The sequence below is a fragment of the Sus scrofa genome, chromosome 6, assembly GCF_000003025.6.
Source record: "Sus scrofa isolate TJ Tabasco breed Duroc chromosome 6, Sscrofa11.1, whole genome shotgun sequence".
Classification (NCBI taxonomy): Eukaryota; Metazoa; Chordata; class Mammalia; order Artiodactyla; family Suidae; genus Sus; species Sus scrofa.
Genome location: NC_010448.4, coordinates 44,015,665 through 44,033,553, shown reverse-complemented (window position 1 = coordinate 44,033,553; position 17,889 = coordinate 44,015,665). Strand labels below are relative to the sequence as shown.

At 47.9% G+C, this 17,889-nt stretch overlaps 1 protein-coding gene across 5 annotated transcripts in view; it reads right to left on the bottom strand.

Moving 5' to 3' along the window:
• KIAA0355 (KIAA0355 ortholog) overlaps window positions 2,891-17,889 on the bottom strand; it is a 96,960-nt gene continuing 81,961 nt past the window's right edge. For all 5 annotated transcript variants that reach the window (XM_021094321.1, XM_021094322.1, XM_021094325.1 and 2 more), the window contains 6 exons: window positions 14,399-14,524; window positions 12,318-13,351; window positions 7,869-8,034; window positions 6,818-6,955; window positions 6,331-6,409; window positions 2,891-5,571 (listed from right to left, as the gene is read on the bottom strand). In XM_021094321.1, coding sequence (XP_020949980.1) covers window positions 5,263-5,571; window positions 6,331-6,409; window positions 6,818-6,955; window positions 7,869-8,034; window positions 12,318-13,351; window positions 14,399-14,524 — 1,852 coding nt within the window. In that variant the 3' untranslated portion in view covers window positions 2,891-5,262. The remainder of the gene's footprint in view (window positions 5,572-6,330; window positions 6,410-6,817; window positions 6,956-7,868; window positions 8,035-12,317; window positions 13,352-14,398; window positions 14,525-17,889) is intronic.

Genomic DNA, 17,889 nt, shown 5'->3' with positions numbered 1-17,889 from the left:
CCCACCATCCCAGCCCTGTTTTAACATCAATTGGGCCTTAATGATATTGCATCTGATGTTTGGGTAGAATTTTACAAGTGGAATTGGCCAAGAATGGCACCTCTAACAGGACAGCAGCAAGGGCAAAGGCAGAGGCAGGAGAATTCAACCACGGGATTAACACTGGCGTCCTTGACTAGATCTAAGGATCTATGTAGGGCAGTGGGGAGGAAGCCACCAGGAAAGGTGCACTGGTGGCAGTGTGATCGGACATTGGAGTATGGGGTGTGTGTGGGGTCTGTGGTTTGGAAAAATATTAAGGTAATTTTATATTCTGACAAAAGCTACACCTGTATTTCTACCACCATCACCATACTCAGCACCATATGCTATATCAAGCCCTGCGTGCAAACCGCACATTTTAGGGGTCATAATCCGAGGGAAGGGAAGCTTGGAGGCTTCAAGAGGCTGACAACCACAATCAAAAATAAATCTGGCTCAGAAAATTCAAGAGACTGCTCCAGTGGCAGGCACCTTCAAGTGCCTCATTAAGATGGCATCACCTGGGAGAGAGAAATGGATCGAAGGGTAAACTTAAGTCAGGGCTTAAATCGGGGCGGCTGGACAGGGGTTAGGCAGGACCTGGAGACTAAGGGATAACACCGGGACAAGGGCAAAGGAGGTTCAGGGACAGGGCGGCAGAAGTTCTGAGGCCCAAATTTGAAGGAGGTTATGTGTGGGGCGATACACGCTGACGGATTTTCGCGAGCTGTTCCAGGGAGGCGCACCCACAGAGGGTGCTGAGTCAGAGTTACCAGGAAAGCGCGAAGAATCGCGGTTCGCGAGAACTCCGCGGATCTTCCGGCGCTGTCCCCTGCTCTCCCGAGGGGCGGCGCGCACGTGTCTACGCAGGGAAGGCGGGATCCTAACAGGTAGTGGGGGGAAGGGGGTGCGCACGCGTGTGCGTGCGGGCTTGCACGTCCAAGGGCGCACGTATGCGCATGTCTCCGCGCCGGGAGGGGCGAGGGCAGCTGACCGGAGACTAGCAGACGCCTTTACCCGCACGTCTGGGATGGACGTGTGCGCGCATGTGCGCATAGTCCGGGTGGGGCGGTCTGCGCGTGCGCGGGCGAGGAGCACCGGGGACGAGGAAGCGAGCGCCCCCTGGAGGCTCGCAGCGCGTACTGCGTCGTAGTATTTGTCTGCTCAAACAAATGGGAGCCTGACAAGTCACATTGTTCACATACATGGCTTTTTGGCAGTCGAGGAGCTGGCCTTTGGAAGGGTATGTTTCTTCTTTGTCTCCAGATCAGGAAGTAGATCACAAGAGGGGTCACACAGTTCACAGAGGGCCATCCTTTCACAGCACCACGGTTGGGATGCAGTGTTTCAGCTAGTCCGAGAGCTGGAAACCCCACTGTCCCAGGATCCCCCAGGTGGAAAAGTAAGGTCAGCGGCTTAATAAGGACCTCCCCTGCCTGTGTGTTCTGCTTTATTTCTCAGCTAAGCCAAAGCCCCCAAGGACTCTCCTGAGGTTCAGGTGAACATCTGTCCTGCTTCCATCCCCACCCACCTGGCATGGAGCTGAGGCTATGGGACTTCTCTTCTGTCCCCACCACTGTGGTGAATCAGAAATTGGTGAAGAACCATCATGTACTAGTTTTTTTTATTTGTTTTTGTCTTTTTGCCATTTCTTGGGCCGCTCCCGCGGCACATGGAGGTTCCTAGGCTAGGGGTCGAATCGGGGCTGTAGCCGCCGGCCTACCCCAGAGCCACAGCAACATGGGATCCGAGCCGCGTCTGCAACCTACACCACAGCTCACGGCAACGCCGGATCGTTAACCCACTGAGCAAAGGCAGGGACCGAACCTGCAACCTCATGATTCCTAGTCGGATTCGTTAACCACTGCGCCACGACGGGAACTCCTTTTTTTTTTTTTTTTAAGGTACTAGTTTTAAATAGTTTGAATAAAATGTATTTTTCTGTCTAGAATGTTAGTTTTTATTTAAAAAATCTTTTTTTGGCCGCACCTGCAGCATGTGGAAGTTTCCAGGACAAGGACTGAACCAGTGCCACAGCAGTGACATTGCGGGATCCTTAACCAACTGTGCCACCTGGAAACTCCTCTGTGAGCATTTTAATATGAACTTCCAGCGTATTCCTTAGCATACTCATGCAACACGGCTTTACTAAGCAGCCTTGTCCTGAGGTGTACTAAGAAGGCTCTGGGACTTAGTCCTTATAGTCGGCTTCTGGGCATCTCAGCAGAAAGAAGCCTGCGTGGTACTTATACTGGTAGGTTATATATTAATGCCTCCTTACTCCATTTGCCTAAGTTCATGAAAAAAGTTTCAATCCAATGCTTCTTGCTGTAAATGAAAATATGGTGAAAAACTCCTGCAACCCACCCCGCCTTGTGGGTCCTATGTTACAATCTTTCCTTCTCCATAGTAGGACGGCATCACCTAGTGAGACTAGTCCTTCTTGTCCCTGAGACTGGGTCCCTGGCAGAGATGGGGGAAACCACATCCCTGGGTCTGCTCCTGGGAAGGGCTGGCTGGGCACAAGCACCCGGGCTTGGTGGGCTGTGCACACTGGCAGACCACAACCCAGGGAGAGAGCTTTCCTCCTTCCAGGCAGCCTCCTTCACCATGACATCAGCTCTGTCCACAGAGGCCTCCTCTCGTTGTGGCCTTAGGGAAGCCAACAGGAGAGGTACGGTAGTTGTCCTGCTTTCTGCCCACCCACCTCAGCTCATCCTAATACCCCCAGTGCCACTACCCTTGCAAGGGCTCAGACTCAGAACAGGCTGACCTGAAAACCAACTTGGATGCAGCTCTTCAAAGTAATGAATCAGACAGGGCTTCTGATATGGCATCTACTGTTGTTCATTTTAAACAGAGATACAAATAAGTATTAAATGTATATTTTTAATAAAGCCAATAGTTATTTTACTTATAGGAGCTTTAAAAGTAAGATACAAAATGTAGCGTTCCAGTTTGGAAGCGTTGTAACTAATCACACGATGTCCTGCTGATGCCCGAGCAAGGCAGCCACGCCCAGCTACGCAAAGGACACACACACTCACACACGCACACACATGCGCTTTGGCGAGACCCCTCTGCCGAGCGCAGCACCTGGAATTACCAGTGTTCAGAGCAAGGCGGTGCTGAGAACACAGCACCTACAAGGAGCCCACACAAACAGCTGCACACGGTCTCACAGCCCATGGAAATGCCATTATAAAATGTCTTTCCTTATCGAGAAAAACAGACTGGGAAGTGACGGCTAGCAATGTCGATGTCACCTGCGCTGGAGCATCAAGGACTGACCTCTGTCCGGGATGAGGTCTTTAGGGAGGCACTATTAAAACAAGAGTACTTCAGTATAACAGAACTCGAAATACGGCGTACTGTAGACACATTACTGAAGGAAATAGAAAAACCATCTTACAAGTAAAACAGCCACGGGCAACGTCAACAGAGATTAGTGCACACACTGTGACAGCTAACACAGACGAGAGCCACGCAGGGTTGGTGCAAAGCACGTGCCTGAAGAAGTCTATGTACAAAATAGTTCTCTGTAAACATGGTGAGGTGAATGTTCAGAACCCACGGTGAGAGGATCATGAATACAGGCAGCACTGGCGTCCCCACACAGCACAAAAGACAACGCCCGAGGCCTGGCGACAGCCTGGCAACACAGTACTAAAAACTCTGATGGCTGGGCTCAGACACCCGAGGGGGCCTCTAGAATTAGTGTGTATACATACATACATATACATATATATGTGTGTGTGTGTATATATATATACACACACACACACACACACACATATATATATTCTTTTTGGTATTTTAAATATAAATTTACTTATATCCATAGAAAAATGAGAACATAACTGTTATTACAATCTTTGCTGGAAAAGCTTACATGGAGTTAGAAAGAATAAACCATTTATTAGTACTTAACATATATTAAAATGGTTTAATGATTTAAGAAAATATAAAAAAAATATTAATACTGTCAAACTTTCATACCAGAAAATATTATGGATTTTTCTCAATTAGACTTTTTTCAAAGATGAAATATGAAAAATTTAAATAAGTTTTATATAAAGAACTTCTGTAACCTCAATTAATATACAGTGGGGATATGTCTAGTCTATATAGATATATTTATTATTTCTCAATTTAAGCACCATTCAATTCTTCTGGATCCATTCTGGCTGGAAAATATCCCTAAATCCACAGGATGTTATCTATTTAATAGCACATGTTAAACTGAAAATGAGGTGGTTTCTCGTTTTTGTTTTTAAAGAACAAACTTTTAAATTAATCCCTATCTACATCTTAATTGGTTTGTCTGGAGCCAGCTCACAAAGTTACTGCAATTTCAAGTGCAGGTGTCTCTTTGCAGCCCCTTACCACACCCTCATGCTTCAAGACTGTCGAAGCCTCTGGCCATGGGCGGAAGGATCTGAGGGTGGAAGGTATAGCTTTATCCTGCACACGGACAGCAGCCAGCTGGCTCATCTCCACACACCATCAGGATTATGCTCCAACATCAGTTTTATCATCCTGCTTTTGTAAATCCAGTAAAGGCTGCACCCCTTGGGTGCTGCTGGGGTGGTGAGGGGCTGTCCACCCACAGAAAACCCAGGTGACTGCATCTGATCACAAATAATCTATTCTTCGCTCAGTTTGTATAAGCTTAAATAAAAATAGTGTTGAACAAACCTCCAGCTGCTATATTTGTTATCTTAAAATATTCAATGCATTTTAGGCAGGAGATGTTTTAACTAAAAACCTATATGAAAAATATCTGTAAGATACAGTGATTGGTGTGGTCATCACTCAACATGTTAAGGAGGGGTCAGGGGAAGGTTTCTGAAGAATGGTCAGTTTTGCTCTCAGCCTTCAGGCCTGATGCCTTTCCCACACACAGTGGGACTACAAACTTGAGAGCTGTGTTTCTCAAAGTGTGGCCTGCGACCCACTTGCATCGGAATCACTGGAGGTGCTTATGAAGCTTGAAGATCCCCCAGCATCTTCCTGAGGAGGATCAGAAAACGCTGTCTTCAGCAGGCCCTCCAGGGATCTGATGCCTCTGCAGTTTTGAGAGGCCAGGCCTTAAAGGCTTGGAGCTGCCAAGCACCTCCATCCCAAGGATCCCTTGGACAGGGGTGCACTGGTCCTCTGGGGGGCTGGTGCCAGCTAGTCAGCCCTAAGGTGGGGACGTTGGCCTCAACAGCTCTGGGCAAGTGGGCCGGCCAGCCTGGGTTAGTACTGGGGCAAGTAGGCCGGCCTGCGCTCAGCCTTCCCGGGGAAGGCCTTGAAGCCCTTGGGTGCTGCCTTGTGTGCTGGTGGGGGCGGGGGCTGCGGCGGGGTCTGCACGTAGGTGAAGGAGGCGGCGCTGCAGTCGCTGGTGGCGGCCCACACTGGGGACTGCAGCATCTGCATGGTGTCGTTCCACTGGCTGCCAGGGCTGGCGACCCCATAGAGTGGTGCGCTTGGGCCAGGCAGGGTGCTTGGCAGCGGGGAAGGGTGTTGCCAGGGGGCTTTGGGTGGCCACGTTTTGGTTTTGTTATCCTGAGAGACAGAAGAGGGTTCTTAGTGGCATTTATGACAATGTACCATCTTTTCCCACCTCCTCGGGTCTCTGGTCCTTATTCCCACTGAGGAAACAGGGTGAGAGCCCCAGTCCTCTCCACAGTCTTGGAGCTGCTCCAGCCAATAGAATTTGCAGGGATGGAAATGTTCTCTAGCTGCCCTGCCCAGTGCAGCTGCCACTCGCTGTGTGTGGCTAGTGCAACTGAGGACCTCAAACTTTATTTCCACTTAATTAATTTCAAGTTAAGTAGCTACAAGTGGCAAATGGTTGTCCTATTGGACAGCACAGCCCCTGAGCTTCCTCTACATGTGGCTTTGAGTCAGCTGAGATGGCTAATCATTCAGACAAAATCATAGGAAAAAAGTTGTTCACTACAAAAAAACCCCTCATTGCTTTGAGGCCCTCTTTTTTTTCGTCTTTTTAGGGCCACACTCTCAGCATATGGAGGTTCCCAGGCTAGGGGTTGCATTGGAGCTGCAGCTGCTGGCCTAGGCCACAGCCACAGCAAGGCGGGATCTGAGCCATGTCTGTGACCTTCACCACAGCTCACGGCAACACCAGATCCTTAACCCACTGAGCGAGGCCAGGGATTGAACCTGTGTCCTCATTTATGCTAGTCAGGTTCATTACCACTGGGCCACAATAGGAACTCCCAGGCCCTCTTAAAAGTTAAGCTTTGGAACCTTGCTCATGGTCCGTAAAGCCAGCCCCCGAGGTCAGAGCAGGGCCTGCAATACCTGGTTCACATCCTCCACTGTGGTCAGAAGGGGCGGTGAGGGCAGCGTGCTGGTCTCCTGCTCTCCACTGCTGTGCTTCCTGAAAGAACAAGAGCTCAGGGCAGTGGCTGCCTGGGTTCCTGCCTAGCTTCCCTCCAGGGGACATGCTAGCCGCCTGCCTCAGTGTCTCCAGGCACTGATTCTAGGTGGGGAGGCCTTGGGTCTGCTGCGTGAAGGCAGCTAAGGCGGTCGCCATGGAACCCCAGGGTGAGGGTGGCGGGCATGAGGCGAGGAGCTGGTTGTTCCAGCTGTTCTCTGAGTCCACCAGCTCTGGCCTTTTGTTAATTTACTCAACAGACGCAGACTAGATGACAGTGGTGGAAGAGGCCTGCTGCCTGTCTCGTACACGCTTGACCGGGAGCGACGGGGCTCCTGAGCTTTCAGGGGAATAAGCTATGGATCACATTCATGTGCCCCTCTGTCCTTTGGTTAAAAAATGTCTTCATACCTTCTCTGCTTCACAGCAGCAACGAGGTCAGGCCCTGAAAACATGGAGAACAGGCTATCTCCGTTGGCGGAGGACGTCTCGTCACTTGAGCTGGCGGAGTCTCCCTGGGCACCCGACCAGCCGCTGTGCAGGCCATCCCTGAAAGCCAAAGAGAGGCGCTGGTCTCGGGCCCCCTGCCTGAACACTGGCTGGACAGCCCAAGGCCAGCCCCCACCCCCATGCTAACGCTAAAAGAGCTGTCTTTACCCTGCACTCGTCTCATGACCCAGCAGTGGTCTCCCGTCCCTCTCTTTCCTCTAAAAACTCCTCATAAGCCTGTGGTTTATATGTGAAATTCTTTTCTTTACTTCTTTATTTTTTAATGGCTGCACCCATGGTATATGGTTCCCGGGCCAGGGACTGATTCTGAGCAATCGTTGTGACCTATGCTGCAGCTGTGGCAACGCTGGATCCTTCAACCCACCACCTGGGCTGGAGATCGAACCCGAACCTCTGCAGCGACCCATGCGGCTGCAGTCAGATTCTCAACCCATGGAGCCACAGCAGGAAGTCCCTACATTCATTCTAGAGCTGTCTGGGTTTATTCGCTAGGGAGCAATAGGGGATATAAAAGAAGCACTCCCCAGCTTCCGTTATGATGAAAATGCACAGCGCTCTCAGTACACTGGGATCTGAAGTATATACCTTTGCTTCAATACGAAATGATCACATTTCCTAAGTCATACAGGTTTCATAGCCATGCTCATTTCAACATAAAGACCGCGTTCATCATGTGATTACTTTATAAACAGCCTCAAATAAGATCCTGTCTACTAGGGTAGAACAGTCTGTCTCAGAAGTCTTCAATTTATACCAGTGCTGTGTTCACAAGGACACAACATGCCACTCGGCACCCTACAGTCAGTTACAAAACTGACTCCCTGAAGATCTGACCGTGTGCCCCCTTCTCACATGGGGGCTTAGAAATGAACTGCCTGATGACAGTGCACAAAGGCCCCTTTGGGAACACCTGGGTCCCAAACTCAGCCTCCCTCCCACACTCAGCACTCACCCTTCTGCGAAGAACTCTGGGAAAGGCCAGGTCCGATGGGTATCATCCATGGGTGGCCAGTGGCCCCGGGGGTTGCCTGGGCGACGACCGTGTTGAACTTGTCGCTTCTGCTGCATTGCCTGGCTCACTCCTGCCACATAGCGTGCAAATTCAGGGTCTGAACCCACTGTGTTAAGACAAAGGTATAAGGAGGGTTTAGAGCCAGACTGGCTTCTTGTTTCTTTCCCTACTTTCTGAGGATGTGCTGGTGACACACACAATGAAAAGAGGTGAGTTCCCTGGTGGTCGAACAGTTAGGATCCACAGATTGTCACTGTGTGGCGTGGGTTTGATCCCTGGCCTGGGAACTTCTGTATGCTTCAGGTGTGGCCAGAAAGAAAGAAAGAAAGGAAGGAAGGAAAGGGTGTGCCAAGCTTGTGGCCCAGAGTGGGCCACGGGGTTTACTCAGCAGCTGTATGTGGTGAGATGGGGCTTTCGGCACAGGGTTCTGTACGCCACAGCCACACTTTTTTTTTTTTTTTTTTTTGCTTTTTAGGGCAATACCCGTGGCATTTGGAGGTTCCCAGGCTGGGGGGTGAATTGGAGCTATAGCTGCCAGCCTACACCACAGCCACAGCAATGTGGGATCCGAGCCATGTCTGCGACCTACACCACAGCTCACAGCAACGCAGGATCCTTAACTCAATAAGCAAGGCCAGGGAGCGAACCTGCATACTCATGGATCCTAGCTGGGTTTGTTAACTGCTGAAGGGAACTCCCCACTTGTCATATTCTTAACCTGCTGAGCCACAGTGGGAACTCCAAAACACAGCATTTTAAAGACCAGTTACTTTAAAATTTTCCAATGTCTGGTGCTACATACTTAATAACTTAGAAAACCAGATGATTTTCCAAGTGATAACCTGGAAGTTATGAAAGCATCAAGGTCAGCCATATAGAGAATACACGCTCTTCCCCCTGGGGCTCAGTTCTGATCCAGTATTTTCCTGGTTACCGATGGCAGACTTGCTCATTCAATTTGAAGATAGTAAGACTGTAATGAATAAGATGAAATTTAAGAATGCATTAAGGAGGAGTTCCCGGGTGGCTCAGTAGGTTAAGGATCTGGTGTTGTCATTGGTGTGGTGTGGGTTTGATCCCTGGCCTGGGAACTTCTACATGCCTCAGTCATGCCCCCCACCGCCCTGCTCCGTCGCCGCCCCAAAATGCATTACAAAGGGGATGGACACATGCTGGATAGAACGAAGTAAGGACAGGCAGGGCAGTACAAGTAGGAGAAAAAAACAACTCAGGAGGCATTTCGAGAAAGAGTGGAACAAAAAGAGTGGAAAGAAAATATCTACAGGTCACAAGCTGAATATGACCCAGCAGTTATGCTTTTCAGCTTTACGTTGGGGAAGATAACAGGGCTCAATCCCACTCTTGGCTTGTTCTCCCGGGCACTGCCTCCAGAGAGCTGCGCTGCGTGAGACTGAGCCGTTTGTGCACTGCACAAAGACGTCCACATGGGGGAGAGCACGGGCTGTGTGCCTGTCCAGAGGGGGCCCTCTGCGGGCCGGCCCTGCCTGAGAGGGTGCCTTCTGGAGTTCACCCGTCTGAAATGCCCTACCTTAATTTGCAAAAAGGGCTATGTACACCTTATGCCCTTGGGGTGACATCTGCAGAAAGCTACATTAAGGCCTCGAAGGTCAGAAAGCAATATCCAGAAAGAAACACTACATAAACTCCTACATAAAGGCTATTTGGGCCTTGATAGAGATCAAAGATGATAAAATTCTTCCAAACACCATTTATACTCTGGATTTAATTTCAGGACTGTCGGAAAGTGTAGAGACTGTTTACTAGCAATTGAGAAAATGTGCCGCGTCCACCTCAGCTGGTGTCGGCCAGGTGGGCTTGCTCTTCCACCGCCGGGTGAAACTGTTTGCCTTCCCCACATCACCAGGGGTCCCCACACCACGCCCCGCAAGGAGAGCAAGAACAAGGGAGCATGTATGAGGAATTCTGAGAAGACATACAAAACCACTTCTTTCCTTTAATAGTTAATGCTTGTTCATTTAGTAGAGAATTTCCTCTTCTGGTGGTTATTTATAGAAATATTTGCTATATTTATTTCCAATATTTCACAGCCCTTGTGAATGAAACATATTTCCCACTTATGTATATCATTTGCTAAATTAGAAGGAAAAAGGTAATCCATTTCTACCACCTATGAGGTTCCCTTACTAATTCTAGATTTTTTTTTTTATTGCTTTTTTAGGGCCACACCTGAGGCATATGGAAGTTCCCAGGCTAGGAGTCAAATTGGAGGTACAGTTGCCAGCCTACACCACAGCCACAGCAACGTGGGATCTGAGCTGCATCTGCTACCCACACCGCAGCTCACAATAATGCCAGATTCTTAACTCACTAAGCGAGGCCAGGGATTGAACCTACAACCTCAGGGTTCCTAGTCGGATTCATTTCCACTGCGCCATAACGGGAACTCCTTATTTTATTTTTTCCTTTGTTTTTGTCTTGTTGCACTTGCTGGTATGTTCAAGACAATGTTACATGCTATTGGTAGTAGCAACTGCCACACTGCCTGGGTCTTGATTTTAACTGGAATGACTTTGCTATTGGCTTTTGGTAGATAAGAATTTTTTTTTTTTTTTTTGAAATTCAAGACATTTCTTTCTGGAGTTCCCATTGTGGCTCAGTGGTTAACAAATCTGACTAGGAACCATGAGGTTTCGGGTTCGATCCCTGGCCTTGCTCAGTGGGTTAAGGATCTGGCGTTGCCATTGCTGTGAGCTGTGGTGTAGGTTGCAGATGAGGCTTGGATCCTGCGTTGCTGTGGCTCTGGTGTAGGCCGGCAGCTACCGCTCCAATTAGACCCCTAGCCTGGGAACCTCCATGTGCTGCGGGTGCGGCCCCAGAAAAGACAAAAAGACAAAAAAAAAAAAAAAAAAAAAAAAAAAAAAAGACATTTCTTTCTACTAGTGTTTTACTTTGAGGGGTTTACTTAAGAATTGCTGATGTCTTTTACCAACTGTCTTTATAACATCTATTGCTGTAGGACTTGTCCTCACTTATTGGTGAAATGACAGATTACTATACAGTAGCAGAGCTCCTTATGCCGAACTACCTTACACTACTGAAGTAATGAACGAGATCCAACTCCTTCTATACACTGCTGTTTTCTCGCATCTATCAACACTCATAAAAAGTTTTCATGGTAAAATCACATTGTCTTCATAATTCCCTTTCCAATCTCTTCTCCTAGAATATATCTGGGCAGGTTTTCCAAGTCTTGATGCAATTTTGGTAATGTATGCTTTATTAGAAAAGAATCCACATTTTCTCTCTTTTTTTAAAGGTTTTTTTTTTTTTTTCTTTCTTCCTTTTTCTTTTTAGGGTCGCACCTGTGGCATATAGCAGTTCCCAGGCTAGGGGTTGAATCAGAGCCATAGCTGCCAGCCTACACCACAGCCAGAGCAACGTGGGATCCTTAACCTACTTAGCAGGGCCAGGGATCAAACCGGCATCCTCACAGATACCATGTCAGGTTCTTAACGCACTGAGCCACACCAGGAACACCAAAGAATCCATTTTTCATTCAGTCTTCAAATATGCTGTCATCACATAATATGTGGTACTATCTAACTTTAAAATATTTAATCTTTCCTATACCTGTAGTTATGTCTTCTCTTTCCTAATCTTGTTTCTCTTTGCTCTCTTTTAATCAGGATCACGATACATTGGTTTCTCTATTTTATTGGTCTTCTAAAGACCCTTCTTTCAGACTTCTTTATTGAGACTTACAGTAGACATTGTAATGTCTACTATAGTTTTACATTTAATTAATTTCATCATTTAAAAAAACTGTAGTTGATTTAAAATATTATGTTAGTTTCAGGTGTACAACAACTCGTTCTTAATTGCCCCTCCTAGTTTATTTTTGTTTTGTTTCTACATTTTTCTAATTTCCTAAGATGACTCTGGTGTATTTTCATAGTCTGTAGGCCAGGAGAAGGTATATTCCTGAAGGCAGGAGGGTGACTTACCACTTTCACAGGTTCTAGAGTTTAGGCAAAAAAGAATCATAGAACAGGTTACGTAAGCAGGAAAATAGCAGCGTACAAAGGGCTTCCAACACTGGGAGGGCCTAGATTGGAGCCCTCTTGAACAATGGGACTTTGAGCCAGTCAGCTTCTCTCAGCCTCAATCCTATCCTCTGTAGAGTGAGAAAATTAGTTCCACTTACCTTCTCAGACTCACTCTCACTACTGTTTCCTTCCTCTGTGGAGCTGCCCCATACTTGCCAACAGAGAGTGAGAAAGGATCTCTAAAGGCGGATTAAGTCAAGGCCTCCCAGTGACTTACCCTGCTACAGCAGAGGGCCCTATGAGGTCCTCAGTGCGAATATTTATATTAAAACCCCAAGGTAGGGAGGTGGGGCTCACATACCTGCTGGATCAAAAGGCAGAATCTCTCCCAACATCCCAAAGACTCCGTCGCTTTGGTCACGGTTTGGCCAGGTGTTATTTCTAGGTCCCTGTGGCTTCTGCCCCAAAACTTCTGACATCACATTATCCATATAGCTGCTCACTAGACCCAAACTGTACAAGTCGGAACTGAGATCAGTTATGCCAGGCCACTGGCCAAGGGGAGACAGACCTGCTCCAACAGGCTGTGCTGGCTGCTGGGCTGAGCCGTGCACCCATTTTCCAGGGGCCCGAGACTGGGGTGGGGGCTGCTGCGGTCCCACGGGCTGGAGCAGGTGTTGATAGTACAGGACCTGGGGTTGTTGTTGCTTTGGGGACTGCTGCTGAGGTGCCAGGCCCGGCTGGGGTGTCAGAGGTGTGTGTGCCCCAGCCTGGGGTGGCCGTGATGGAGCGGGCACCGGCAGTGATGGCTGCTGTGGCTGCATGGCTCCTGCCTTCTGCTCAGTCACCATGGCTGTGGCAGCAGAGTTACGTCTTGTCACCAATGGGGAGCCCTGATGTGACTGGCCCATGTTAAAACCCGAGAGAAAATCTATCACTTCCTGCATTTCCTGATCGGTTGGTAAGTTCATACCCTTCTCGTCCTTGCCATCATCCCCTTGCAGGAAGCTGTCACGTCTCTCCATGAGAAAACCATTGGCCATTTGATTACCAGAATTATGAGCTGACTGTGAAGGGTCTGCAGTCCTAGGGAAATTACCAATGTTCAAGATGCTTTGTAACCTTGAATCAATATTACTGGGCATTTTGGCCTTCTCTTCTGAACACCCAGCTATGAAGATATTTTTGGAAGGAGTATTTGGAATGGAATAATTTGTGCTGCTGCTAGAGCTGGTACATGAAGCTTTCTTGGTGAACCGGGATGTCAGTTTGGAGAACGTCTTCTGCAGGCCACCTGAAGATTTGTTTCCATTTCCAGAAGGCAAGTCAGTCTGATTTCCAAAATCACAGATCTCCCTTTGAAGCTGGATTTGTATGCAGGGTAAAGCTTGTTCCCTATTTAAAAAGAAATGCATTAAAGAAAAAAAAAGACAAATATACAAATTATACAACTAAATGGATCTCCTTGGTATTTAAGAAAGACTTTAAGAATAAAAAGACCTCTCTGTTTGGTATCAGGTTCATTTATTTTTATAGATAAATAAAAAACACCCAAGAGTTTTAAAGAGTACATAATTTAAGCACTTACTATCTACATTTATTATTATTTTATTTTTACCATGTCTAACACCTAAATTACATTAGGATTCTGGCCTAAGGAGTTTGAATAAAACCTTCTGACTGTAGCACAGGAGAGTAGATCATGGCTAGAGTGGGAGAGGCAGTAGGCCACCTCTGCACCTGGACGATGGGACTGGGGGCCTGGCAGATACAGCAGAGGGTCAATGGACAAACCCACACAGCAGAGAGGGGTGAGCGGCCAGGCCTCAGGGATACTATGCAGCACTGTCATCCTTGGAAGTAATTTACAGACAGTGTCAAAAAGAGGTGGTTTTTACTTCCAAAGTTTTCCGAATACTTCTTTCCAGCACTGAAAGAAGGCCCTAGAGATAGAAAGGGCATGTCTGGGCCTCTGTGTGCTCATGAGGGATCTGTGGAGGGCCCATGGCTAGATAGTTATGGTCCCTACTAGTTCGAAAGTTAATTCACAAAGAAGTAATCTGACAGCTGTCAACTATTTTCAGATATAAATAAAGTTCATGCAAGGTATAAGTTCATTTTAAAAACATTTTCCTTCTTTTACTTCATAAGGAGAATGTGAGTTGGGTTAAAATCCTCTTGACAGACTTAACTCTGAAATGATAAAACAAACTGGGGGATCTGCATAAAGGGCAGAAAGCGATTCTTTGTATCATTCCTGTAATTTTTCTGTTAAGTGTGAAATTATTCCAAAATGAAAGACTGCCAAAAAAGCTCCCTTTCGTACCTTGTATATTCACGTACTATCAGTGACACGAGCTCATAGGACCCTGTGTTGGTCACACTGTCCCTAGGGGAGGAACTGAACATAAACTAATTCAAGCGACAGGCGGGGACACCAACCTCCCTGCCCTCCAGCGGGTGAGGTCCAGCACAGCTGTGTAGAGCACGTCCACCAGGCCCAGGGTCTTCTCGGGATCAAGGCTTCTCTGCAGCAGGGACATAGTAGCAGGGTCTTCTTTCAGGCACCTAGGCATGAACCGGGCCTTGTGAGTCTGGGCTGCACTTCTCTGCAAAGGGGTTTCGAGCAGGTCTTACAAAGAAGGCCTCAACTTTTACGTACTTTGGCACCAAAGAAAAATTCAGTAATTGTGGCTCTGCAAAACCCAGAAGAAGCAATAGCATCTGGGGTCTCCATGGATTTCTAACTGTCTGGAGTCTGCTTGGGAGGAAAGAAGTTCAGGGCAGAGGGTGCCTTCCAGGGGCCCTAGTGCCCTCTCACGGCCCAACACCAGCTTCCACCCTGACATTCCCCTCTACCCTGCTGAGACTCCGTGGCCTGGCATAGCACCTCCTTCTTTGCAAACTTTTCCCCTAACGCCCCACCCCTCCCTTCCTCTACAGCATTTCATACTGGTACCTGAGAAACCAAAGGTCAGTGGAAGGAAAAAAAAAAAAAAAAAATCTCAGCCTGCCAACCAGGACTCACTACAAATTTCAGGTAAGTAACAAACATGGTCTTTCTGTAAATTAAATTCTTCCCTTTCCAGGATGACTATTTCACACACACCCTGCCCCTGCAAAGCTCTGCTATGCCTACCATCTCCCCTTCTTTCCTCTCTCAACTCTTAACTGAGAAAACACAGACACAGATGAGATCTGTTTCAACTACCCTGACCACAAATCCCCCCCAGGTGGCCAGTGTCTGTGCACACAACCTGCCTGGCCCTGCTGTCAGAGCCAGAGTCATACCCTGCTCTTGCCATGGGCTGACCCTCCACCTGAGCACTGCATGCCACGTACCCTCTTGCTTTCCCAAGGATCTCACTCAAGTAATCATCCTATTCCCCCCGGGATATTCCCTCTGGCAAATAAAGCAGTCTCACCAAAGACCTCCTAACCCCACATTCGACTCCAGATACTACCCTACTTCTCTGCTCTTTTTTTTTTTTTTTTTTTTTTTATGTTTGCACCTACAACACAGCAAAATTCCTGAGCCAGAGATTGAATCTGAGCCAGCAGCTGCAAACTGTGCTGCAGATGTGGCAACGCCAGATCCTTTAATCCACTGCACCAGGTTGGGGATTGAACCTGTGCCCTCCATGGTGACCTGAGCTGCTGCAGTCGGATTCTTAGCCCACTGAGCCACAGGGGGAGCTCCTCCCCCACCTTTTTTTTTTTTTTTTTTTTGGCCATGCTGTGGCATGCAAAAGTTCCTGGGCCGGAGACTGAACTTGAGCCACAGCTGTAACCAGACACACAGCAGTGGCAGTGCTGGATCCTTAACATGCTGAGCCACAAGGGAACTCCTCTGTTCCCCATTTTAACAAAAACACAGTCTCCTCTTCCTTACCTCCTATTCTCCCCTCATCCCATTCTGACTGAGCATTCATCCCCATAACTCCACTAAAATAGCTTTTATTAGACAACTTAGACCATGCCAAAGTCATGGGTCAGTTACCCGTCCCCACTTTACTCAGTCTCTCAGCAGTATTGAGCAATATCTCTTTCCTTCTCGATTACAGCCTTCTGCAGTCTTGGTGACTCCAAATCTGCTCAATTTTCTTCCTACCTGGCTGGCAGCTCCTTCTTGGTGTCCTCCTGCTTCTCCTTCCCCTACCTCTGCATGGTGGTGCATTCCAGGCTTCGTCCTCTCTTCCTGGAGGACTTCCCGGGGCTTACAGACCCTGCCTGCGCTGAAGACTCTCAAACGTCTTCATCAGTGTAGACCTTCCTCCACTTTTCCACCCTCATCCCACTGCGTGCTTGACAGTCCTTACACACCTACCAGGCAGCTCAAAGACAGCCTGGTCAAGGAGTTCCCTTCGTGGCTCAGTGGCTAATGAACCCGACTAGGATCCGTGAGGATGCGGGTTCAATCCCTTGCCTTGTTCAGTGGGTTAAGGATCCAGCATTGCCGTGAGCTGCGGTGTAGGTCGCAGACGGCTCAGATCTGGCATTGCTATGTGGTGTAGGCTGGCAGCTGTAGCTCCAAATCAACCCCTAGCCTGGGAACTTCCACATGCTTCGGGTGCAGCCCTAAAAAGCAAAGAAAAAAAAAAAAAAAAAAGAGAGAGAGAGAGAGAGAGAGCCTGGTCAGCACAATTTTTGATCCCTCTCTTACTGCAAAACCCACTCCAATTCCTATGCCCTCCTCTGCAAGTAAACAACACGAGTCATCTCTAGCTCCCTAACTTTCTACATCCAATCTATCAGCAAATCCTGATAGCTCTTCCTCTAAAACAATCTGAATCCAGGCACCTCCACTACCTCTCTCATTACTGTTCTACTCTAAAACACCACCAGCACATGGGTCTCAGGACTGGCTCCATTCAGTCTCCCTTTTTTCACTCCTATCCCTCCAAGGCCCATCCTCCACATATCAGCAGAGTGAGCCTTCTGTAGCACAAATCAGAACACACCACTCCCCTGTCCAAAATTCTCCAGTGGCAAAAAAAAAAAAAAAAAAAAGAAAAGAAAGAAAGAAAGAAAAAGAAAAGCCAAAAAAAAGAGTTCCCTGGTGGCTCAGCAGGTTAAGGATCTGGCATTGTCACTGCTTGGGTATGGGTTCAATCCCTGGCCTGGGAACTTCCATATGCTGCAGGCATGGCCGAAAACAAAAATAAAATGCCTCAAGTGGCATCCTGTCGCGACTGAAATAAAACCCCTCACCACAGCCCTTAAAGGCTCTTTGTGGCCTGGCCCTCCTGTTCTCTGGTCACACCTCTCTGTGCCGTCACCTTATTCCAGCTTCGAGGCCTTCTCACACGTGCTGAATATGTTGGGCCCACCCACATCTCAGGACCTTAGCTCTCGTCACCTTTGCCCAGACTACTCCCCACTGAGCTGCTTCCTACCATTCGGGTCTCCACTGCCCATCCAGGGCACCTCCACCAAGAGGCCTTTTCTGAGAGGGGGAACCTGGCAGAGAGTTAAATGGTGAAACTGATACTTGTAAAGCCTTCCTAAGGAGGCAGCAAGCCCTCGCAACATGATTTTGGCTGGTGAAGAAAGAGAGCCATGAGAATGTGAGGTGGCCAACCTCAGAAACACTGGAAAAAGTGAGCAACAAGGCAAGCTCTGGAGGAAGTGGGAAGGACAGGGAGTGTGGGGTTGGTAGATGCAAACTATTACACTTAGCATGGATAAGCAGTGAGGTCCTACTGCATAACACAGGGAACTATAGCCAATCTCTTGGGGCAGAACATGATGGAAGACAGGATGGGAAAAACAATGTATATATATGTATGACTGGGTCACTATGCTGTACAGCAGAAATTGTCACAACACTATAAGTCAACTTACTCTAATAAAAAAAAAAGCTTGCTTATAAAAACCAACCAAACAAACAAACAAACAAAACATATGGGTAACCAGAACCTACTATATAGCAC